The sequence below is a fragment of the Euprymna scolopes genome, chromosome 17, assembly GCF_053919585.1.
Source record: "Euprymna scolopes isolate OS-2025 chromosome 17, ASM5391958v1, whole genome shotgun sequence".
NCBI lineage: Eukaryota > Metazoa > Mollusca > Cephalopoda > Sepiida > Sepiolidae > Euprymna > Euprymna scolopes.
This window is the reverse complement of record NC_136498.1, coordinates 98848972-98862917: the sequence shown is the minus strand read 5'-3', so window position 1 is coordinate 98862917 and position 13946 is coordinate 98848972. Positions and strand designations below refer to the sequence as shown.

General features: G+C 33.0%; 1 protein-coding gene across 1 annotated transcript in view; it reads left to right on the top strand.

The window, feature by feature from the left end:
* Window positions 1-13946, top strand: part of LOC145297047 (uncharacterized) — a 34286-nt gene that overhangs the window by 6213 nt on the left and 14127 nt on the right. The window contains exon 2 of the mRNA XM_080143272.1: window positions 5326-5401. Coding sequence (XP_079999398.1) covers window positions 5326-5401 — 76 coding nt within the window. The remainder of the gene's footprint in view (window positions 1-5325; window positions 5402-13946) is intronic.

The following is a 13946-nucleotide window of genomic DNA, read 5'->3' as shown; positions in this document are numbered from 1 at the left end:
GAAGTGGGAGTAAAAAAGGGCAATGTTAGCATGCGTCACCAAACGGAGATAAATATGGTCTGAACTGTTCAGAGACCAAAAAATTACTTTTCGTTTTTGTCCAGCATTAAATTGAAGTTAAGGATGCTTCTTTTTCTTTATGAACTGGATGACCTTATGAATATGTGGGAGGAGCAAGGCCTTTCATAGATTATATTATTATAATTATTGTACTTGATTAGTAAAATCCCTCCTTCGAATCCTGCCTCCCCTTTTTTCATATGTAACAAACATGCCCCTTTTAAATAGACTATTGTTTCCCTCTTCTTAGAAAAAGTTGTCTTCGTTTTTCTTTTTTCGTGGTCAGTAAGTATATCCATAAATGACGATGATTTTCATTCATTATTATACTAAAGCTGAGTTAAATCTTATAGAACCTGAGTGCTTAGTTTAGAGTTGAAATTTGATATATAGGGTACTTGAACCTGTAGCACAATTTCAATTTGGTTTACCTTGGCAGGCTAAATTGAATAAAACATAACTCCTGCTGCTGCTGCTACATTTGCGCATGCGTAAAACTAAACATTCATAGCTGAAAGTCGCTTAATTTTTAGCCTTTCGTATCGGTATTGGTAGTTCAGATGGAGATAAATAACGACTAAAGCTGAAGCGCTAAACATTCTCGTTTTTATTCTAGTGGATATATATAATCTCAAGTTATGTATATTTTTTATATATAACTTTTGAAATCATTTACTATATACTAGATAATAATCAATAGAGAATTGGCTCTATAATAAGAAATCTGCACGAATTAAAATATATATGCGTATTTTATGACCGGACAATACTGGGCGGCCTGTTAGTTCTAAACAAAATATAACTACTGGGTCTAACCAATTACAGGGGTTCTCAATCTTTATGTTCTCATCCTTTCAGTGTTTTCTATCTCAGAAGCAGCAGTAAACTCCCATCACTGTATAACAATGAAACTAGATATATAGTAAACTATGATTGAACTGCCAACCTGATGTTTACTGAATTTTTATTCTTGCTATTGGCCATTAATTCCATGCTGTGACCGTCCGTTTTAAATTTCTCCCTTGCTGCCCCTACACTAAAGTTTTCCCTTTGGGGCAGGGCTAGAATCCAGGTTTGTTGTTTTCATTAGGTGCTAGGATGGATGAAAAGCATTACCTCTGGCCTTATTGTTCCCCAAGCGCACGTCATGCTCTAGTTAACCGCTTATTAAATATGGACCAGTTATTGGGGGTGAGGGAATATGTAGTCCCTTCTCCTCTTGCCCAGCCCTAATTCTACCTTTATTAATGCGTAGTTTTCAATTTCAAGTCCATTTTGTAGCTAAAGGTCTTTTCTACAATTACAATCCGGTTTTGATCGGGCTTACAAATGTATTGCAGTTGACAGAATGGGTCCTACCTGCAATGGTTTCTTTTTTTTTTCCATTTATTGTATGACCCTTGTACTGTTTGTATCTTCGTTTTGTTTTACGGCATATCAACTTCAATGGTCATTTAATGCCGACCGAAAAACTAAAAATAAAATACTTTTTTTTTTTTTTAATTTTTTTAAAAAGTTCGTTGCAAAAAGTAGGTAGGATTTGGATTCCTTAAAGAATCCAAACAAATGTTAATATTTATTGCCCTCCACGCGAGGGCAGTTAGATTCTTAATATGGGGGAAATCCAGCTCTCCAAAAGAGGTTGCATTGGGTTGGGGCAAAAATAAAAATGAACTCCGTCTTGGAGTTCTTTTCTGACATGATAGAATAGATACGATATTGAATTATTTATTTGCAAGAAGTAATTGATAATAATTGTTTTAATCTTACACAAATTTGGCACAAGGCCATCAAATTTGACGAGGAGAAAAAAAAGGGTCTATTCTGTTTGTATTCTTCTAGCAATAATCTTAATACCACATCTAACCTTGGAGCCTTTCTACTTAAAATATCTTTAAAGTATTGAAAAATTACTCTTCGATCTCTGCTGAAAAGCTAAGAAATCAGAAATCGATGCTTGTCCAGAATTTCCCCTATATTAAAAAAAAAAAAAATGATGTACATACCCATGACGAAACGAAAAATCACTTTAACTGATCAAGCAGTTTTCATTTTTAATCAATTAATGGGAATATGTAGGGATTACAACAAAAATTTCGCAAATTTTATTATCTCTCGTGGTTCTTGATTATTTTCAAGATGGCGACGCGACGATCGCTCTTTTCTTACTCATAAAATTTTATTTTCTGAGTTAAAAAAAATAAAACTGGTTAATTTACGTGATTTTTTTTTTTTACTATGTGAGAATTTTGGATAAGAAGCGAGGAACCAGCTAGACCTACTTATGGCATATCAACTCTTTTTGGATTGTATAAATGCTGAGACACTATTGATTGTATACGTCATTATTATCTATTTCCTAATGTTAAGATTAATTGAACGAAACAGATTCAAGATTTGAATCTGCTTGGCCGACCTATAGTTTGCAATTGTATCCATTTCGTCTATTATGCCCCTCCCCTAAAACTAAATCAGATGCACCCCCTCTCCCCGTAGATGTTAAAAGGGGATATCCTTTTATCTTCAAATTCCTTCTTTGATTGTTCGTTACTTCAGATTTTGAAAGAATTTCAATTTTCATATCAATCTATGCTTCCTTGAATTTTATTGCTTTGTCTACAAAAAAGGGTTCTGTGTGTGTGTGTTTTTTTTAAATACTTTGTTGCCCCTCCCAGTCATATTTTCAAACTTTTGAATTCCACATTTCTTTTGTTTTCTTTGTTTTATTATTGTAAACCAGAAAGTTTCTATTTTTGTTATCACACACTCTTGTTAGAGCGTTTCTCCAAGGATTAGTTGTTTTCTACTTCCGTATCGAAGTCTATTTCTCTTTTCCTGATGAATAAATAATCTGGGAAGGGAGGTGTGTTCTTTACAAATCTTCCACATATTAACCTTCATGATAAACTTCCGAAAATAGAAACTTGTTTTTTCACCCTCAGGTATCTTTGATTTAAAGATGGTATCGGAAAGTTACATGGCTAGCGCCTGTAGGCGCTAGTTCGCTAGTTCGCTCTTTCTCTCTCTCTCTCACCCCCTCTCTCCCCCTCTCACCCCTCTCTCTCTCTCCCCCTCTCACCCCTCTCTCTCTCCCCCTCTCACCCCTCTCTCTCTCCCCCTCTCACCCCTCTCTCTCTCCCCCTCTCACCCCTCTCTCTCTCCCCCTCTCACCCCTCTCTCTCTCTCCTCTCACCCCTCTCTCTCTCCCCCTCTCACCCCTCTCTCTCTCCCCCTCTCACCCCTCTCTCTCTCCTCTCACCCCTCTCTCTCTCTCCTCTCACCCCTCTCTCTCTCTCCTCTCACCCCTCTCTCTCTCCTCTCACCCCTCTCTCTCTCCTCTCACCCCTCTCTCTCTCCTCTCACCCCTCTCTCTCTCCCCCTCCCCCCTCTCTCTCTCTCCCCCTCCCTCCCCTCCCCCTCTCCCCCCTCTCTCTCCCCCCTCTCTCTCCCCCCTCTCTCCCCCCTCTCTCTCCCCCCTCTCTCTCCCCCCTCTCTCTCCCCCCTCTCTCTCTCCCCCCTCTCTCTCTCCCCCCTCTCTCTCTCCCCCCTCTCTCTCCCCCCCCTCTCTCTCCCCCCCTCTCTCTCCCCCCCTCTCTCTCCCCCTCTCTCTCTCCCCCCTCTCTCTCTCCCCCTCTCTCTCTCCCCCCTCTCTCTCTCCCCCTCTCTCTCTCCCCCTCTCACCCTCTCTCTCCCCCTCTCACCCCTCTCTCTCTCCCCCTTTACTTTTATTATTTGGGACCTATTCTATTTAATCAGCCAGTCCACTCTTCTCCCTCTCTCTTTAGACAATTCGTTTTCTTATCCCCTTCCATCTGCTGTTTTGTTTCTTGTTTGCAGCTATTGCCCCCCCCAACTCACACACAATGCATCTTCGTACTTTCCATCTTCCAATATCGAAAGATTTTATAAAAGACACTTTTCCATTTTTTTTTTTTTTTTTTTAATTATGTGTATGTAAATTTGTGCGCGTTCATATATTTCTATAAATCTAAACAAATTGAAAAGTAATCAAATTGACACAAGAAAAAGGTTTAAACCATGTATTCAAGATGCGTATATTCAATCGGTTCAAATATAATCGATAAAGAAAAAGGGATGTAGGCATTCATTATCTTTTCTTTTTTTATGCCGAACATAATTGAATACCCTCCCCTCACTCCAAAATAAAGTCAAAAATAAAATTAAATTCTTGTACTTCGATTGTAGTTTTTTTTTTTTAACCCGCTTGTGCGATTTCGGGGTAACATTTCAATAAAAAAAGTAAAAATGTCGGAATCAAGTGACAATCCTACCCTAATTGTGATTAGCATTTGAAATTTTCAATAAAGATCAATTTAGATTAAAATTCTTTCACAATGAGATTCTGCACACTAAAATTTGGGATGAGATTTGTTTTCTTTTTCCCCCCAAAAAAAAATAAATAAATAAAATAATCCATTCCTGTGTAAGAATTGGGATATTTGCTTTGCGGTTGGTTTTCTTACATAACTTTATGTAAAATCTGCTTAATATCCGTACACTTATTTTATACAATTAAAAAAAGAAAAAATTATTTTAAGAAAATGTTTATTTACATAAATGTTTTTATAAATTAATACTGAAAATAATTTATTTTTAAAAGATAAATTAAAATAATTTATAATTTACAATAAATGTAATGCACGTTTATATAAATCAAAAAAAGAAAATGTTAAGTTAAAAAAAAAAATGAATTTTTTACATAAAAATAGAATAAATGCCAATTTTGCTGAATAATAGGCAGCGGATATTATCATAAAACTGAGCTTGTGATTCAACCCAAACACTGTCTACTTTCTCCTTTACTTTGAGATAATTCAACATTTTTTATTTTAGAAAATGTATTTAGTAGCACCTTAGTATCGTTTCAGCATTGTTTGAATTCATCTCTCTTCGGAGACAATGGAGTTCTCCACCTCACATTAGTTTATTGCTGGATTACAGCATTTTTAGTGATTGTGCAGCCCTATTCTGGATTAGCAGGCTCTATTGTAATTGCTATAGATGCTGGTGGCATCTATTTCTGAGAGCCTTGTTCAGCCCTTTGCCATTTGTGCTCTGCCCTTTCCCTCCAATGTTGGTCTCTGCTCTCCTCACCTTTCTTAGAATATATCTTCACAGCACTTCTCCATTAGTATATTTGCTGTGTCTTTTATCTACTTTGCAAAATGTTTATTTAAAATGATAAAATACTTATGTTACCTTTTTTTTTATTATTTTTATTTATTTTTTTAAAATCTTTTTCAGGTGTGACAATCCTCACCTTGATTGACAAGCTTCATGACAGGAAAGAACCTTTCAGTTTAAAATCTCTTAATGTCAGGTAGGAGCTTACATTATATATACATACAAGTTAGAAAAACATTTCATCCAAGGCATGAAAATTGTTAAACAAAATGTTTTTACAATAAGCTTTAAAAATAAAGGTACAAGATTCAATTTGAAATTTAATTATCTTCAAAGTGTACTTTTATAAATTTTACAAAGTAAGGTATGTAAATTTAATACCTTACTTTGTAAAATGTATAAAAGTGCACTTTGAAGATAAATAAATTTCAAATTGAATCTTGTACCTTTATTTTTAAAGCATATAGTAAAAACATTTTGTTTAACAATTTTCATGCCTTGGATGAAATTCTTTTCTAACTTGTATCGTATCTTTTTAAGATTATATTTTATTTAATTTATTAATTTGGATTTAAAAAAAATGAATGTGATTTTGTATGTATTTATAAAAACTCTCTTACTCTCTATTGCAGATTGTATTTCTCCTCACATCACAACTCATTTTTGCAACCCCCTCTTTGTATTATTACAGGTCTGAATATTCTCTCTGTTTCAGTTTGTAATTCTCCTCACTCCACAACTTTTTTTTGCAACTCTCTCTTTGTCATACATGTCTGAATAAGAAAATCTGAATTTTTTTTAACAAAAACTTTAAAATAACTTTTTCAGATTAATTTTTTTAAAACTTCTTTCAGAATAGAAAATCTTTACAATTTAATAATGAACATATTTCATATAGGTTTCATCAAAAATATTCAGTAGATAACGAAAAAAAATAGGTGAAAATTTCAAAAGGAGCGTATAACTGATTACGCTCAATAGTAGTCCTCACTAGCGAAAGACTTTGTTATTCTATTATTATTTAAAACATTTGTGTCCTGCGCCTTTGCGCGAGGACTAATTAGCATGTAGGTTTTTAAATATTTTATTTCAAGATTATAAAAATGAAATGCATCAAAGTCAACAGATTATACCTGGATGCATTAAGAATTTCAAGTCTATCAACATCAAATGGCACATATTTTATATTGATCAAATACCAGTTTGTGACCCAGTAACAAGCTATAAAAATGTCTCAACAGGAGAGAAAAAAAACAATAGCTGAAGTGGTTTATAAACACACTGAGCAGTTCAAACTATTAGATGCAGCTTTGAAATATCTCCCCCTCCCAGGTAACTAGTTTATCCATTTATCTAAAACAACAAAAACTTCAAGAATGAGAGTTCATATAGAAACGTTGTTTTAATTTTAATAAAATACGCATCAAGTACGCTTGAAAGCCAAATCACAACGTAATATTAGGAAATTCTTGACGTTATTCTCACGTTGCCTACGCACAGTTAGAAAATTTCAAAATACAACCGCTAGAAACAAAGCACGGCTCTTTACAGACTTTTCTTTCTCAAACTTTACAACATGGCAAGGAAGAAAAGGAAAAACAAACAAAACAACACACTAAAGCCGGAGTATACCTCTGAAATATATTTGATAAATTTCAAACAAGTAAAATTTGTTTGTTTTTCTAATGTTACGTTATGATCTTAGTAAAAAGACGATCTTCCCAAAAACCTACGAAAATGTTAGCCAAAATGGGACCTAAGGGGCTACTCATCGAAATGCTATCTATTTTTTTTTCTTCATAGAAATTACTTCATGCCAACGCTACTTCATTCTGACATTTACTTCTGAAGACAGTCGGCGAAAAGTACTTCAAGTTTCTTCACCGTTCCCCCTTTTCTTTTCTCTTTTTCCCCCTTGTAGTCGATCTTCTTCCTTTTCAATTTATTTTTCTTACTTTTAGTCGATCCTGTTTCTTTTTACATTATAGTCGATCTTTTTTTATAAGGTTAAAAAAAATGCCCCACTTCGCTTTTAAATATATATATATATATAATTGTAATTTTTATTTTATATATATATATATAATTGTAATTTTTATTTTATATATATATATATATATATATATATATATATATAATTGTAATTTTTATTTTATTTATATATATATATATAATTGTAATTTTTATTTTATTTATATATATATATATATATATATATAATTGTAATTTTTATTTTATTTATATATATATATATATATAATTGTAATTTTTATTTTATTTATATATATATATATATATATAATTGTAATTTTTATTTTATTTATATATATATATATATATAATTGTAATTTGTATTATATATATATATATATATATATATATATAATTGTAATTTGTATTATATATATATATATATATATATATATATATGTTAGTATACTTGGGCAGCATTTTCTCCTTTATGCACGTTTCATTGAAGAGCAGAGGCAACTCTTGTTTGTTTCTTACAATCCATATTTTACACTCGAACAGAATGTTCGGAAACTTTTCCGTCAAAAAGGAAATATGGAGCATAAGAAACAAACAAAACTTGTCTTATGTGAATAAAAAACTTGCTGGACGAAAACATTTCAAGTGTTTTGGGGAACGTAAAAAGTGAATACCAAGTCTTAACAATTTCTCTCCTTTGTTGTGTGAAGTAATTTCAGGAAATAAATCACTCTGTTTCCATAATGAGACTTTTTTCATATTTTCTTGCTGTAACGATTTATACGTTTTTCTTGATTTTTCTTTTTTTTTTTAAACTGTCCAATTTAAGACATTTTCTTACTTCCTTTTCTTACTTCACCGATTGAGTGATTATCTTATATAAACATTAGTGTGAACACTATTGAAGCATACTTTTTTTATTTGTCATTTTTGATGTTGAACAGAAAGAGCATTAAAATACCGAATGTCACGAGTTTAATTAAAATTACATTATTTATGTCTAGAACAGTTGTTTAAAATAACTATTACTTCCCTTCTATCTATATATAAGGAAATAGGAAAGATTATTCCCCGCTGAAAAAAAAAAAACGTTAAGGCAGGCACCATATATAAATTCAATATGTCCAGTATTTGTGTTTTGTACATATTACCATTCACTTTCAATTGTTATCATACAATCTTATTTCTGAGGGAAAAGCACAGCGGCAGCACGATTTTCACTCCCTAATAATTTACTCCTCTTTCTATCCCCAAATGTAACCGGGCACTTCTCTAGATTGGGCAACGTTATTAAACACAAGCACCATCTGTGTTCAGTTCTTATACATTCAACATTACTTTCATCTGCAAAGGTTAAAAATAAGGACTTCTCCCGTCACACCTTATAGCCAATTTCATTGGTTGTTTGTATACGTTCAGCAGAATAGAACCATATCAGAATAAGGCATTTTTGAATGGTTAGCAACAATAAACAAGATGGCGTCAGACATTCAAACAACACGTCTTCAGTTTTTGTTTTTAAGATACCATGATTTTCTCATGCATCATCTAAAACAAACGACTCTTCATCAAAAACGTACATAATTTTATTTCATACGATTTCTATCCATAAGTACAATTTGTTGACATTACTAAATAGAGAAAATAGTTGGGTTCCTTTTTGTTTTAGGCTCTGTTAATTTTAAATAATTCAGTTTTAAAAAGTTATTTGTAGAAAACTGAACAAGTTTGGTGTTTGTATAATTCGATTTCAACTATATGTATTTTAGATTTAAAAAACATTTTCATACTTACATATGTCGAAATTAGTAAGAAAAATCCAGCAGTAATGAAAAATAGAAGAATAATTAGATGTAAAAATAAAATTTATTGAATTATACAGTTTTATTATATTTAACGTTGAAAACTTAATCTAAAGGAGGCAACTGCAGTCTGATTTTTCCAAAAAAATTTCAAAATGGAAAATGGCAGATCGCTAATTACTTTTATATATATATATGAAAAAAAAGTACTAGTAGATCTTCTACTCTAATTTTTCACAATTTTTGGAATGTTTGCTAATTTCGACTCGACACGAACTTATGTAATGTTTTTATCTAAAATGCATTTTTTGAAATCTTGTTTTAATTTCTTAATGCATAAGCACCAATTATTTTTATGGATTGATATTCTTTTTCATTATGATAGCAAGGAAAACTTATTCAAATTTTAGAAAGACACATTTCTCCGAAAAATTGAACCACTCAAAAGTTAGATTAAAAAAAAAATTCCAATTTCGATCAAGACATTAGTTCTTAGTCTAAGAATGACCAGATTCCTCCATGGTTGGATAGTTGCCATATTGAGGATCAAAGAAGGGAGCGGGGTTGTATCTGAAAATTTATCTGGCCATTGTCCAGACTTCAAAGAATAACACTTTGACCTGTTTTCATGCCAGCTAGTAAATGGATGGGGGGGGGGTATAATTTGATTACCTCTATTTATATTGCAATAGTTAAATGAAATCAAAATTTTGTCAATAACTTGACTTCACCCTGTATGTGAATTAAAAATTGCAGTTTTAAAGGTTCATAAACGATTTTTTTTTTTATTATTGAATGTAAAACAAAAATAGATAAAAATTGAAATGTTTCGTAATTTTTTTTAAAGATTGAACTTTTGGATTACTCGATTTACTGTTCTCACAGCATTTCAGACGATTCTTCAAAAGTGTCTTGTCTAACTCGGGAATTTGTATAGAATTTCAAATTGAACAATTTTAGTTTATGGGAGTGGATTGTTCTCATTCTATCAACCGGGTAGAAGTTTAAAGTAATCATTAATTATAATCTTAGTATGACCTCTACTGAGGATTGAACTTTCAACCTTTAGAAGACTGTCACTTAGAACTGAGTATCTCTTACTACTTTATCTATGGCATCATAGATCCAATTAAGACATTTACCCATTCGTAGTTAAAACAAGAAAAAAAAAAAAAGCAACCTATCCATGTGGATTAAATAAAGGCTTAAGCATAAACCAAATTTCTGAGTTCAACAAGGTAAAAAATTATATCCGTCAAAACATGAGATCCAAGATGAAAACAATAGTTCAAATAATTAAAAGAAGTTTTGTTTTTTTAATTAGAAAATACCTTTAATCTATTTCTCCTGAATATTAGTCCAATAGACCCTCCCCCTTCTATCAAAAATAAAGTGAAGTGCCACCCATGAAATCTATCTAGTATTAATAGGAACTTTGTGTGAGTTAGTTCCCTATGGATTTCTAAACAGCTGTGCCGATTTTTTAAAACTTCACACAATATACTTCATGTGTCTGGCAGTGTTATTAGATAGTTTTTTTATGGGAATGTCTTGCATAAGTATTATTAATAAAAAAAAATCTGAAAGGTATTGGTGATTTTGACTAAAATTAACGACTTTTATAGTCTAACATCACAAGTGCATTTGAGAAGTTTTATTACCGCACAAGCAGAAAGGACAGGCATATAACATCAACAGTAGGTTCTTTGATATGACGGGCGTGTTTGAAATTATTTCTGTTTAGAGCACAATTGAACGATGATACAGTGTAATGTATTGTGGGCTAGGTCACTGTGAAAATGCATGTAAAGTTTCCTCGCGGTGCACTGCTGTGGGTCCCCTACTAGAGCAGGTAATTAATCGATTTGATTGAAAAATGGGCTATTTCATAAATTTTGATAACAATAAAACATGGGAGGGTGAAACATTTGTTGATTCTCATTCGATCTCTGACAACGTCAGGTCTCCCTGCTAGTCATTAATAAGATCCACAATCCATTCTATAATCTAAGCATATTCATATGGTTGACTTGTCCACCAAATTTTAGTTATAATGTCCAACAGTTTTTGTTTTATCACCATTCATCGGGGGTTGCACTTTGGTGAAACACAGATGTGATCCTGAATAGGCTTTGTACTTAATGGATATTACCATCCGGTGTCAAATGGAGATGGTTAATAATGTCTGGATTTTGTGTAGAAAGCATGCTGGTGACCAAATTTGGTTTTAAAAATGATTTCTTATATTTTTCATTATGCAGTGCCTTTCAATGTAGAAATAGTGAATATTTTACTCATACACACGTCACCAGCATACTGTCTATGCAAGATTTAGACATTAACAATCTCTATTTGACTACCAGAACAGATCGGCTGTCACCAACATTCGTTACTCTAATTCTCAGCAATGAAAGAATAAATATTTAAAAATGTGTATAATTCACTGAAGACTGTTAGTCTGACAAAATATTTGATTTATATTGCTTTTATTAATTGAGAAAAGAATTCTAGCATTAAATTTGATTTAAAAAATGACATTCTTCATTCTATGGTGCTGTTCAAATATAAAAATATCGGATTTGTTAACATGTATCAAAAATATACATTTCAAAAAAAAAAAAATTATTTTGACTTCAACTTTTGAGTCGACGATGACCGATACTCTGAAATCTGGAAAACTGGCACACCAACGTCTTAAAGAGAATTAGAATGCTGAATTGCTGTTACAAGGAACTGTCCTCCCAAGCATGATCTCCTTTATCAGAAGAGGAGATTGTTTCATTGCTAGTCGCTTCAGGTGGATCTACCGAGAATGCTGACTGATCTGGTCCAGGCTATTTTCAGAACGTTCCAGATTTTAATTCTCCTTATTAAACTATCGACCTTGTATCACAGCCGGTCTCTTGTTTGGATAAAGAATCTATTACTAGGGTTATGACAAGAAAATATTCTTATTGTTTTGACTCTCGAGTATATATCCGACACAATTAGGCACAGTTAATTGAGAACCACATGACTATCTAAAAACATACGGTATTTACTGCTATACACTCCAGTCAAAATAATGAAAAGAATATTCTCTTGTCATAGGCCAAATCCGTATTTATGCTTTGTTCACAATACCGTTATAGCATGTTATGACGTCATACATGACATTATATATATTTCTATATTATTGATAAATCCCGCTCTCAATATATATATATATATATATATATATATAAAAGTGAACGTGTCTGTGTACATTTTCCTTCGCAATAACTCTGTTAATTTTCATTCTACAGACTCGAAATTTGATATACATGGTACTGAGATTTGGGGGAATCGATGTGATCGGTTTTCAACCAGAAATTTCGCTGTTAAGGGGTCAAAGTTCAATGATTTGACCTTTGAGAACTCTACCAAACTCCTGATAATTTTGGGTCTAAACACTTGAAATTTTACATATAGGTTCCTTGGACATGGATCTAACTTAATAACTTGATTTGAGCCCAAAACAAATTTTAAGGGGTCATGATAGGGATCAAAGTTAAAAAACATTGACCTTTTTTTTTTTCCTCAGCATACACCTCCAAACACCCGGGCAATGCCGGGCACCTATGCTAGTATATAATAAATCTGTATTTCTGTTTGCAATGACGTCATAGCATATAGATGTATAACACATGTTATTACGTGGTAGCAGATGACGTCATCTATGGGGGGGGGATGAAAGATTCACTGGGCAACGCCGGGCAACCTATTAGTACCTATTTACTATGCCTCCCCACGGGACAGAGTTAGACACAAGGGTCGTTTTTTAACGTGGAGAAAAGGTACATAAATAAAAATTGTCTCAGTCGTGAAGGATTTCTCCTCCACCGAAAGAGAACAAGAAATAGAAGTGCAGCATCTGCCGGAACAGATGGTATTTATTTGCTCCCCCACTGAGCAAATTAGGCACAAGGCCGTTTTTAATGTGAGGTAAAAACCAGCTCCCCTAAAAGTAGGCAAAAAGGGGGCACTCTGGTTACCAAAAATAATAATTGTCCCAGTATAGAGGGTTTCCCCTCCATTGACTGGTACAAATTATCTTAAGTGCAGCATCTGCCGGAACAGATGGTATTTATTTGCTCCCCCACTGAGCAAATTAGGCACAAGGCCGTTTTTAATGTGAGGTAAAAACCAGCTCCCCTAAAAGGGGTCACTCTGGTTACCAAAAATAATAATTGTCCCAGTATAGAGGGTTTCCCCTCCATTGACTGGTACAAATTATCTTAAGTGCAGTATCTGCCGGAACAGATACTACACTTTGATCTTGTCCCGAAGGCCAAGTAACCTATTAGTAGTAAAAAGGTTCTAATAGTTTACCATATAAGGTGCTATTTTATCTATGGTTGAATGAAATTGTAGGATCGGTGCGGATTTAAAGTCTGCACAGTTGAGTCTATGGTCCACAGCGTATTGTTTAGGCTACCCTTCCTATATTCAAATTTGAAATGAGACGAAACTAAGTCAATCGGGAAAAACTAGTGAATGGAATGGAAATGGGTTATCTTTATTCGTATATAAAGTTAGGTATGTATGTTTGTATTTCTATGTGCAGGATTCGCTTATAACTTAATTAACCGATCATTATGAATTTTCGAACACGTTGCAAATGGGAAGTAGAGTTGGGGGGATGGTCAGATACTCCCGATTTTTGTGAAATTCTAACAATATGTATTAGACATCAATTAACATCTCCAAATTGAAGTTTCTTTGCGATATTTTAAGAATGTTAGCAGGCATTACGAGCACAATTCAAATGTTTCAGATTTGCATTGAATTTTATTCATTATCAGACACCGATTAAACAATATTTCTTGAATTTCAATTTAAGATCCCTTAAGCATAAATTTAAAACATTTGTTTTAGAATGAAAATCATGTAATCACTTTGTTCAACATTGGAGTAAGGATTCTAGACATA